General features: G+C 40.6%; 2 protein-coding genes across 2 annotated transcripts; both read right to left on the bottom strand.

The window, feature by feature from the left end:
• Positions 1 to 3,270: 3,270 nt before the first annotated feature.
• On the bottom strand, positions 3,271 to 3,582 carry LOC308286147 (histone H4; the record flags this gene model as incomplete). The annotated part of the gene is made up of 1 exon (XM_080727103.1): positions 3,271 to 3,582. The coding sequence occupies one exon, from the start codon at positions 3,580 to 3,582 to the stop codon at positions 3,271 to 3,273; it is 312 nt and encodes a 103-aa protein (XP_080583229.1).
• Positions 3,583 to 6,808: 3,226 nt separating this feature from the next.
• LOC308286136 (histone H1-like) lies at positions 6,809 to 7,414 on the bottom strand (the record flags this gene model as incomplete). Its single annotated transcript, XM_080727093.1, has 1 exon — positions 6,809 to 7,414. One exon carries the CDS (start codon positions 7,412 to 7,414, stop codon positions 6,809 to 6,811), a length of 606 nt encoding a protein of 201 aa, XP_080583219.1.
• Between the last annotated feature and the right edge of the window lie 5,268 nt (positions 7,415 to 12,682).

The raw sequence follows: 12,682 nt of genomic DNA, 5'->3' as shown, positions 1-12,682 counted from the left end.
CAACCCTTCATGGCGCCTCCCCCCCCCCTCCCCTCTCCCCCCATAACCCAACTCCCTATGCACCCTCACCCCCATATCTCAACAGCCGCCACACGCCCATTTTCCTGTCCCCTCCCTACCTGAAAGCCCCCCTTGCACCATGCACCATATCCCAACCACCACTTCCACCCCATTACATACCAAGCAGCTGCTAACTTAAAGCCCCTCTAATCCCACCTACCAGCTTTCAGTAATAAAATGTTTTATATCCACAACTAATGCTATTTCCAAACATGAAATATGGATAACATTCTAATTTCAGCAAATTTACATTGATGTCTATAGTGAAATAATAAAATACATTCATTCATTAAATACAAATAATTAGCTGTTCACTTCAGAAGTACCTCCACAGAAGTGTGTTTTTTAATGTTTGGAGTCTAGTGTTCCACCATCTTTACACTTTAGTTAGGCTATTCTTGACTTCATTCTCTCAACTTTATTTCTGTGAGTGATTTCTTGTTAGTTCTGGGTACAGCAATCAAACACAGGTGTGACTGCAGGCAGTGTCATGAAGTCGTGCCTTATATGGGGTTTTGTGGGTGGTTCCCTATGGTAATAGGGATGCAAATTAGGATATGTGGGGCGTCTACCTATGATAATTAGGATTACCTGGCACACCCCTTCAAGTTACGAGTATTGGCATTCATCATGATAAGAACATAGTAAAGAACAATTTTGCCTTCCTAAGAACGTTTCATGAATGTGACTGGATTTCACTTAGGAATTCACTTAGGAAGAAATTTAAGAACAAGTTAAGAAGAAAGTTAAGAACTTATTGGTGAATGAGGCCCAATGAAAGCAGATTCGACTTAGTTCCATCACTCCAGTTAACTTCAGTTGGGACAATGTAAACTCTGTATTTTGAGTATTTCAAAGTAAGATAATGAACTCGGTGTGTTTTCCCGTCTCTAGATGTTCATACACTAATAATGGCAGTCACAAGCGCTTGTCAAGGATTGTGTGCGAGGCTCCATGCTGCTTAAAATGGGCTTATGAAGCAAGCAAGGCTTATTTTGGGCAAATGTGGAAATGACGTTTCTGCCTGGTTGTGCGTGTCGTTTTACAACATTGTGTGTCCTTAGCAGCACAGTATATTCATGTTTTGTAATTGGATTGTTTACTTATCGTATTCATATATATATGTAACAAGGTGCGAACTAAGCACACCTGTACCTACAGTAAGACAACGCCACTCTCAATTACAGGGTGAGAGACCCGGGGTAAGTGTTCAGTTTGAGTGAACAATGAAAAGCTGGCTTCAAGTAAAAAATCACTTTATTTCACATATGGAGAAAAAGTACACAGTATTGACATTTAAGTATTAAGTATTGTCACTTGAGTATTTCACAACTATATCCCACATGTATTGTTTAAAGCAACCTTAGATAACAGGGAAGAACAAGCTTGGTTGGTCACTGGGATAGGTTACCTAGCGCTTTTATTGGCCCATCACATTAAACACTGCAAACTTAAAAACACTCAGAGCCAAGTGTATTTGGCATTAAAAAGGCACGGCAAAAAGGATCACTGCAAATACACTTCAAAGATAAAAAGGAACAGCACAGCAAACAGGGGCAATAAACCATCAAGTGCCAATCGCAGTGTAACCATTAACCAAGAATGTCCCTGTCTTTAGGGGGCAGCCAAAACAAGTCAGAGACTGTGGTTTAAAGTTAGTTTTAACCCACTAGGGCAGGAGTTAGTTTAAAGCCACTAAGGCAACCACAAACTACGTGACAGCAGAGCCAAAATAAACCCATCAATGAGCAAGTCAGAGACGGTGGTTTAAAGTCAGTATTTCTAACTCTAAACCACGAGGGTATTAATATAGTTTAACGCCACGCTGGGGCAACATAAATTAATGTAGCAGCGAACTGTACAAATAAAAAGGGTAAAAGAACAGCGGTTCAACAGTTCTAATGCACATCTGTAATACAAAACAAAGAAAACATTTGAATTAGTCTCACGAGTCTCCCTGGTGCTATATATGTCATATTGTTGTCTGGCTGCAGTCAGAATCAAATCTGACTACAGCTAAGCATTCACAATAATACACCAAGTATGTCACAATGTTTTAGCATGAACACATACCCAGTACAGGCGATCAGTGAATGCCCAAGTTGTCTATGTACGCCCTTCACTTGTAGCACCGCCTGCATGGTAAAATACACCAGCGTGAGAATCCAAACATTTCATTCATAAAACGGTTGTGTAGCCGCAATGCTAGCGTGAGCCTACCTCGAAACACAGTGGCAAACGCACACACGGTGACGTGTGTCCACACACACACACGGCTGGCTTTAGAGCTGCGTTTCACACACCCACTGTTGGTTTCTGGTTTGGCACTCAGAAGCACTCAGCATTCATGGACATCTAGCAAAGAGATAAACACGTGTATAAATACTCTGGCTAATGTCAACACATTCATGTCGCAAACATTTCATTCATAAAACGGTTGTGTAGCTGCAATGCTAGAATGAGCCTACCTCGAAACACTGTTGCAAACGTACACACAAGGGGACGTGTGTTACACACACACACGGCTGGCTCTAGAGCTGCGTTCAACACACCCACTGTTGGTTTCTAGTTTAGCACTCGGAAGCGTTCATGGACATCATCTAGCAAAGAGATAAACACGTGTATAAATACTCTGGATAATGTCAAACATTCATGTCGCAAATATTTGTGCTGTTGCAGTACAAAGCAAGCCTACCTCCGTTTTGTTTCACTGAAGCCTGTGTGTAAACATACACACACCCAAACTAGCACGGCTCTGTGCTCTGGTTCGGAGCTCCTAAACCAACATACAATAATGAAAACATATGTCAGTAACTCGGAGGTTGTCTACATGAAAGCAAACCAGAAACAGGACGCTCCGTTAAAACAAAGGCTTACCTTGCTTACTGCTAACAGCACAAACAAAAAGACGCGACCTGCCGCCACACAACCGAGATGCCACTGAGATGCAACAGAGCGAGTCAGCACCCTGGGCAAACACTTGTTCCCTCTATGCCTGCCCAAGTCCCTAATATGGTGAGCTGAAGAGGAGGTGCGGTTTCACGCACCCATTATCAATCGCACTGATTACATATATATATATATATATTCACATGTACAGTTTAAAAGCTGTAGTTATTTACAAAAGTGGGAATGAACTCGTTACATAACGTGTGGGTGGCTCTTAAAAGAGCCTTTGGGGTTGTTTGTTGGTAGATCAAGTCAGCATTATTAACCTCCGAAGCCGTACAGAGTGCGTCCCTGCCTCTTCAGAGCATAGACAACATCCATGGCGGTCACGGTCTTTCTCTTGGCATGCTCGGTGTAGGTGACGGCATCACGGATCACGTTCTCCAGGAAGACCTTGAGGACACCGCGGGTCTCCTCGTAGATCAGACCGGAGATACGCTTCACACCGCCACGGCGAGCCAGACGGCGGATAGCGGGCTTGGTGATTCCCTGGATGTTATCACGAAGAACCTTGCGATGACGCTTGGCGCCTCCTTTCCCCAGTCCCTTTCCGCCTTTTCCACGCCCACTCATTTTGTAGCTTCAGTTCAGTTGAAGATGCAGAGTGAATGATTCCAGAGCTCTGAGCCATGCTTTTTTATGTGTGTTCTGAGGACGTAAGGGAGGACAGGCAGACTGCCACATGCCCCCTCCCCCACCACACACTCCTCCCCCTTGTTCATGTTGGTCACATCACCCCCTAGTTTATAGTAATACCGGTATTGCTAGTCAAGTCCTCTATATCATAATAATTGTTAATGTTTTAAACGTATCGCCCCATTCATATTCTTGTCAATGTACATTTGGTGTTACTGAATACATGCCTAATACACCCTCTGGGCCATAGCATTTCTTTCGACTCTCAAGTTTAAACGTTTGAATTGTCACAGACATAACCTAAATAAAGTTATAATAATTCATCAATAATTAAGTATTAATGGGTGGGTGACGTGACGTAACGTTTTCGCTGTCCTCGGTGTCAAACATGTATAAATAAAAAATATATTTGTCAAAAACCTTCTGAATATTGTGCAGGACATTAAGCTTTATGTGAACTTACTCAAGATTAAAACATTTCATTCCTCATTTCTTCAGAATCTTCAACCAAACATGGCAAAACTCATATGGTGTGACTGTCCTGACCTTGTTTCTCAAAGTGGGAACTTGAATAAAACTAAGAAAAAGAATTGCTAAAAATCATTTGAAAATGAATTTAGGCTAAAAAAAAATGTCTATTTTGAGCCTATATCTTTTCAAAGTCAAAGCATAATGTTTTCAGTCATTTCTGATCAAAAACATTTTGTCCCCCAACCCAAAATCATTTGGTGTGACACTAGTTTGGAAAAATTAAACAGGCAATTATTTGGACACCTATTGGCTAGAGAGGTCCTTCTTCTGTAAGGCTATTCAGCACTCCCAGCACAACTGCAAGACAGGTGTCTGAGGTGAGTTATGATTTTAACATTTTCATGAAATGCCATCTTGTTGAAACGTTGACAAACTCACCATTCTGGATGTCTTTTGGTGTGACACCTTTTCTTTAAAAAAAGCTTAAGTTATTTGAAGTTTTGGTCATATTTCCATGTAGATCTAGGCTGCTTTGTTATAGCTAGCATGCTGTTAGCATGCTAATGTGTACATAGTAGCCTCAAGGTAAACCTAAATGGAGAAAACAGTAATATGGTGTGACACTTAATCATATGGTGTGACATGTCTGCTTGTCACACCATATGACTTGACTGTCACACCATATGATTTATACTGTATTTAACTACAGATATAACAACAAATAACAAAGTTCCATGTTTCTTTTGTACATTTAAACATTTGTTTTAAACATTTTTACATAAAATGTAATTTAGCTTCATTCAGTGATACTTCAAATTCATCAGACAGAGCAGAAACCCCTTCACAGAAACCTTAACATATTGTTTCAATCTAAACAATATTTTCTCTTTGTCTTAAACTATACATTCCATTTTCTTTTGTCAGCTGGAAAATGACAAGTGCTGAGAGAACGAGAAAGTACAGGGAGAAACTAAACAATGACCCAGCAAGGAGAGAGGAGCCAAAGGGGCGAGACTGCATTTTCTACGAAGAGCAGGAGGTTGTCTGTGGCATAGCAGAACCGCAACAAGGCAGCCGGTTTGCTACCCTCACCAAATACGACTGGCTGATGTACAATACAGTCTAAATGTATAATCTAATCTGATCTAATACTTTTGTACTTTGACTCACTGGACTGGACAGTGGACAGTGTTAAGGTAGGACCCGAGACAAAACTAGCGAAAATAGCTGATCTACAAGCTCTCAACACGTTGTGCTGCGAGAGCTTGTAGATCAGCTATTTTCAGAGTTGCGCAACCCAGCACTCTTTAGCTAGTGGAGATGTGGTGTAATGTCATGATTCCTAATTACATTTGTTCAACACAAAATGCTGTGTTCAAGTTCAGGAGACTTCGGAAAAAAGCAATTTACCTGAATGCTGAGTTCTGTTTCCACTAATTGGTGTTAATAAAATGTTGCCTTCAATGCCTTGGCTCCAAGTGTGGCTATGCGCCTTATTGTCCCTTTAGGATCCTTCTGCCGTGGGCCGGCAGAAGACTTAGGTGTGCGTAGCATTCCTGTGCACATCCTCATCATCCATCTACTACTACAATTCTTTCTTATCCCATGTTAAAGCCCTACAATAATATCCTGTTCAGAAATTTTAAGGCCATGTTATCCTGAGGAAATTGTTTAATCAATCAGTAAAGTTCAGTACTCACTAATAGGTAGGTTAAAACACAGTTTGCTTTGACACATGAAGATATGATCATACGGTGTGACACTAAATCATTTGGTGTGACATTCCAAATAGTGAGAAATCATACCTTTATTAATGATTAAACCAAAAAAATGTTTATGGATTACATAGAGAATATTATCAGGAAGAGTCACAAATATTTGTGTAATTTTAGAGAAAGTTTTGACAGAATACATTTAAAATATGTTGTAAGATCATGAACATGGGCCTCACACAGAGTGTCGATTATGAAAAAAATATACAGATATAATTAATTTTCAAAAAACTATAGTGGATCACTGGTTAGTTATGATAAAGGACTTTGATAAAGTGAGTAACTTAAGAAAGATGTACTCCATTTTCATTTTATGAACAATTATTTTCATGTCACACCATATGACGATTTTAGGCACAAGTACAACAAACTGCTGAATAAAGTCTGATTCCAATAAAATATCTAAAAACAAAATGTATTTCCATAAGGTTGAGAGTGAGTAGAACAAAAGTAAATAACTTTTATGCCTGCAATTTAAAGTTTTTTTAAAAACACATTTTTTGGGGCGTCACGTCACTGACCCTAATACGGAATTCTTGTCTCGCTTATTTGAGGTGGACCAGGGTTAGTATGTATAATAATGTAGGCCTATATGATTCTGAACTATAACAATTGTAGTATAGGCTACTATTCAATATCAATGTTGAATTTGAACCAACACATACTAGTCAGGACAATTAGAATCTAATAGTGATTTATGGATTAACAAAATTAGGTCATAGGGGAGGTGGGCGAGTTTGCAAGCTCTATAGCTAAAGTGAGAGAAATGGCCATAATCATTTACGTCTATTTGAAATGGGTGGTTGTGTCACCATTAACACACAGACTGGTTAGTATTCCAGTGCTCAGGATACTCTTATAAAATAAAGTGGTTGGCTCTTAAAAGAGCCTTTAGTGGGAATAAAGATGGAACAGGTGGTTTACTTCTTTTTGGGGGCTGCCTTCTTTGCTGCCTTGGGTTTGGCAACCTTCTTGGCTGGAGCTTTCTTGGCTGCTGCGGGCTTCTTTGCCACTTTCTTGGGGCTCTTGGCGGCCTTCTTGGGGCTTTTAGCTACTACTTTCTTGGCGGCGGGCTTCTTGGCTTTCTTGGGTGATTTCTTGGCGGCTGCGGGCTTCTTTGCTGCCGCCTTCTTGGGCTTCTTAGCCGCTGCGGGTTTCTTGGCGGCAGCGGGCTTCTTTGCTTTAACTGCCTTCTTTACAGCGGGCTTCTTCGCCTTCACCGCCTCTGCCTTCTTGTTCATCTTGAAAGAGCCAGACGCACCGGTGCCTTTGAGCTGGACCAGGGTGCCTTTAGCGACCAGGCTCTTGACGGCGATCTTGACACGGGCCTTGTTCTTCTCCACATCGTAGCCGCCGGCAGCCAGAGCTTTCTTGACGGCAGCCAGAGACACACCGCTCCGCTCCTTGGAGGCGGACACGGCCTTGACGACCAGCTCAGCGACGCTGGGGCCGGTCTTCTTGGGTCGGGGAGCTGCTTTCTTCTTGGCGGCCTTGGCCGGGGCTGGAGCTGGTGCTACTTCTGCCATTGTTCTCTTCTCAGTAGTTTATCCTTCCTTTCCTAAAGTAAAGACTGTCAGACTGGTGATGAACGCTCTGAAGGGGCTGGACTTAAACACCACATGAGAACCATGTAGAGACAACACACACAGCCCCTCTTGTCTAGGTGGCATAATGTGCCTTTTGTGTTTTCTCCTCGATTAAAACTAGAGATAACTAACTACAGTATATATTATTTAATGCAACAAAGAGCTGAACAGTTAGCACACATGTGCCTTTTCGTCGTTAATATATCTGAGATGAAAACATCAATCTAGTTTTTAAGTGATGCGATCAAAACATCACCCTTACACAGTCCGAGAACAGTGTTCCTCCATATTTTGTCTTCTAAACCATGTTATACTATACTACTACTAACAATTCTCACAATCGTCTTAGCAGACATACCTAGCAACGCGATACCATACAATATACTCTTGTTCTGCCATCTGTTTTGCATAAATAGGAGGATTTCTGACCCCAGTAAACACACTTCAGTTTATGCAGCATGATGGTGGATCTGACCCGACTACCAATGACAGATGGAAACTGTTGGAACAGTTTGGACAAATAACTTATTTGCGATCAAACTATAGCAAACAAAACGTTTAAATATTCAATGAACTGTATGTGTGAAAAAGGCCAGCTAGTTTGAGTTCAAAGCCAAGGTCGGGCCAACCTGACCTGGGTGTGGTCGCCTAGCTGCTCAGCTGCATGTAATCAACCAGTCAGCTATAAAAGCAGGGCATAGTCTCTTTTTCTTTCTTTTCATACAGACCTGTGTGCGTCTTGCAGATTGTAAGTAGGCTGCTGTTCCTGTTTGTTTGTGTGTTAGTTCCATTTGAAGTTGACTGTATTCTATTTTACTTAGGCAGGTTGTGGTTTTTGTATTTGTTATTTGTGGATTATGAGAATAATACTTTTGTGTTATTTAACCAAGTTTTATATATAGCCGATCTACAATCCTGTGTTTGATGGTTGTATGTTTTCTGTTTATGCTGTTTCAGATTAACCACACACCCCTGTATTCCTATAATAATTTCAAGTAAAGAACGTTAAATCCTGACCACGCCTTGTTCTTGTCGAACCACCTGGAGCGGTGTATGCTCTCAACCTGCACCACCACACGGCTACAAAACAGTATGTGTATTTGATACAGTTGACATGCTGTACCCAGCACACTTCTCATGTAGTAGGCTTCCTTAGGCATGAGTAATTCACCATTGTGCTCTGTATACAATCAAATGAAAAGTGGTACTGCCATATTTACTACTGAGAAAATGTTATGTCCACCACCTTACACTTATAGTGGGGCTGTTAAGCTCATTATATAGAAGGTATTGTGCATTTTATGACAGAAGCATGAAACTTTCTACAGTGTTTCTATATACTATGAAGTTTGTTTTCAGACGTGGAACCACTTCTGAATTGACCTCTGTGGCCCCCGAAATCCAAGATGTCCGTCCAAAAAAGTGTTTTTACCTTTATAACTCCAAATGCATTGATTTTAAGACCCATAAATGTATTAAAGTTGAATATAAAATCAGGCATTGCGGACATTTTGGTACCAGGTATGTGTCTGTATCTATTTCAGTTCTTGAGATACAGCATATAGGTACACCTGAGTCTGTAAAAGTACCTCTATGTTGTATCTCAAAAACTGTAATAGATACAAACACATACTTGGTACCAAAATATCCGCAATGCCCAACTTTATATTCAACTATAATATGTTTATGGGTCTTAAAACCAATGCTTTTGGAGTTATAAAGGAAAGAACACTTTTTTGGACAGACATCTTGGATTTCGGGGGCCGCCATCTTTGATTTTCACGTGGCTCGGCTTCTTAAATCAAAGAGTGGCCTCCAAAGATGATGTGTACCAATTTTCACGCTTGTATCACCGAGTGAATGATTGCTCTTATTATTTCCTGTACTAGAGGCAAGACTCCTGATCAAGATCTAATTCTTCATTGTCAGTTCCTTCATTGTCAAATTAGTTTTTGTACCAAGCTGCACAGGCACATCCATATGCTCCACTTCAGTAAAGCCCTCTTTTATGACAGAGACAATGCCCTATACTGCACTGGTTTACACTTGCCTGTAAGTGGAAACCAGTGCACAAACTGTTCCAAGCATCTGGCCTGAAGAGGTTCTTAAGTTTAAAGCTGGGGGACCAACCTGCCTTTTACCATGTGCCAGCCACAAATCATTGGTGAGGGCTTTGGATACCCTTGTTGATAGTGGGTCCTCATGATGTGCAGAGTCAGGGCATCACTTGTTGGCGGCATTGTATGAATATTGGCTTTCAGTTTTCAAAACAGGCCACAGAAACTGCATGAATTGATTTGCTGTTGAGTTGGGGTCATAGAGTGTGCATACAAACTGCCAATGAGATAGTAGCTGTACTTGGTACTTCATCCTCACCAAAGTTATGGAGAAGTTGAGGGCTGGAACAATTTCCAGGCTCTCTTTTTTCCTATAGTGAACTGGCAGTGAGAGCACTCTGCACTGTAGAGGCTTGAGGATGTTTTTGGAGAGGCTGTCGTGGAAGTCTTTATTCTTTGTGACCAGTTGGTTCCCAACAAATTAAGTGATAATTTTCTTGCCAGACTGCAGCATTTCCAAGGTCCTTCAGTGTATCTTCTGAATCAACATCACCAGTTGTCAGAGACACTAGATCATAAACATTATCCTATTGGAAGATGTGATATCTTTTGATTCTTGGTGTCTTCATCATCATGTGTCAGTCCAAAACATGATCTGGTATCCTCTGCCAAGGTTGCACAAACACCTTCATTGTAGGTGATGGACCAACGGTTTATAACTGTCTCATGTCTGTGATCATAAGCAGCAAACCAGGGCATCATGCTCTTGAAATAATATTCACCATTACTCTTGCCAGCATCAACTAATATTAGCTTTGCTACCTGCATTTTCATTACATTACCACATTAGCAGTACATTTACAAATGCAGCTTTGCTCAACATTATTGCAGCAAATTTACTCTCACTTTAAGTCAATATCAGCTTTGGCCCCCTGACAACCAGGTATGACTGCACACACAGAATCAGCCATATCCTCCATCACACCCAAAGACAATTATATTCATTATCACTTTTGCCAGCATCAACTAATATTTGCTTTGCTACTTGCATTTTCATTTCACTACCAAATTAGCAGTAATACGTTTGGAAATTCACTCAACATTATTGCAGCAAAATCTGATTTTACCACTTTTGTATACAGTGAGGACCCACTATCAACAAGGGTATCCAAAGCCCTCACCAATGATTTGTGGCTGGCACATGGTAGAAGGCAGGTTGGTCCCCCAGCTTTAAACTTAAGAACCTCTTCAGGCCAGATGCTTGGAACAGTTTGTGCACTGGTTTCCACTTACAGGCAAGTGTAAACCAGTGCAGTATAGGGCATTGTCTCTGTCATAAAAGAGGGCTTTACTGAAGTGGAGCATATGGATGTGCCTGTGCAGCTTGGTACAAAAACTAATTTGACAATGAAGGAACTGACAATGAAGAATTAGATCTTGATCAGGAGTCTTGCCTCATAGTACAGGAAATAATAAGAGCAATCATTCACTCGGTGATACAAGCGTGAAAATTGGTACACATCATCTTTGGAGGCCACTCTTTGATTTAAGAAGCCGAGCCACGTGAAAATCAAAGATGGCGGCCCCCGAAATCCAAGATGTCTGTCCAAAAAAGTGTTCTTTCCTTTATAACTCCAAAAGCATTGGTTTTAAGACCCATAAACATATTATAGTTGAATATAAAGTTGGGCATTGCGGATATTTTGGTACCAAGTATGTGTTTGTATCTATTACAGTTTTTGAGATACAACATAGAGGTACTTTTACAGACTCAGGTGTACCTATATGCTGTATCTCAAGAACTGAAATAGATACAGACACATACCTGGTACCAAAATGTCCGCAATGCCTGATTTTATATTCAACTTTAATACATTTATGGGTCTTAAAATCAATGCATTTGGAGTTATAAAGGTAAAAACACTTTTTTGGACGGACATCTTGGATTTCGGGGGCCACAGAGGTCAATTCAGAAGTGGTTCCACGTCTGAAAACAAACTTCATAGTATATAGAAACACTGTAGAAAGTTTCATGCTTCTGTCATAAAATGCACAATTGGTTTGGTTAACCGCCCCACTATTATAGCAGCAAGTGACAGAACTGTTTAATCACAACTGTCACTGCAAACTTTAATTTCTTTCATTCAAGGCAGCACAATTTATCAGCTCAAACTACATCATGGGGGAATAATGTCTGATGTGCAATACGTACAAATTAAAATGTGGGCTAAGCTATGTAGTTTTGTTTTTTTATGCAACAAACTCCCAGAAAACTGCAGGTCTAAATCACAGATTACCATGTTATTGTATCCTAGTGTCATTTTATACTTGTTTTTCCTTTGCTTGATGTTCTGTGTAAAGCACATCAAATGGCCTTGTTGAAATAAAATTACTTTGCCCTAAATAGTAACAGCTGCCCTCTTCATTGTGTTAGAACAAAAGGAGTCATAAGAAATGTGTGATCATTACCTCTCCGATTGCTGCTAAACTGGGACATTCACACACCCCAGAATAAACGCCTGTGGATGGGTGTATGAGGAGTAACTGAACAACTGAAGGCTTATGCCTTTAACTGTGAGAAATAAGAATTTACATGTATTTTTTGTGGTCATTTTATTGACAGATACATTCATTACAATAACACCCAGATATGAACTGATTTTAAATCAAGTTGATTCCTGTTTTGAAGAAATACAATTATGGAATTCCAATACAAAACGTAGCAAAGTGACACAAGGGGATAGCACCTTCTAGCTGCAGTGATATCAGACTTTGGTGCTCTGATTGCATCCAGTCAATTGCCTAGGTGGCAGTTACTGGTGCTAGGGTTGAAAAGAAGGTATGAGTGCTGACAGTGAAGCCTTGATGATCATGAGGCATGCAATGCAATGCCACAGTGAGCCACCAGGTGAGTGAGTGCCCACACTGAGCAGCCATCCACAACCACAATCTGAGTTGGTGAGCCGTGGTGAACAGATTAGCAGAAGTCATCAACTGTTTAGAAATTACAGGATTTGGGGTGATTTAATCGTTTCCCAGTCCGCTGATACAACATATGATGATCATAAATACATGGTAATTATGTTGATTTCTTGTGCCACAGATTTACAATTCACCTCAACAACACATCATAATACCATTCATTGCTACA

The sequence above is a fragment of the Nannobrachium achirus genome, assembly GCF_963921795.1.
Source record: "Nannobrachium achirus genome assembly, chromosome: 5".
NCBI lineage: Eukaryota > Metazoa > Chordata > Actinopteri > Myctophiformes > Myctophidae > Nannobrachium > Nannobrachium achirus.
This window is presented reverse-complemented; position numbering and strand designations above follow the sequence as displayed.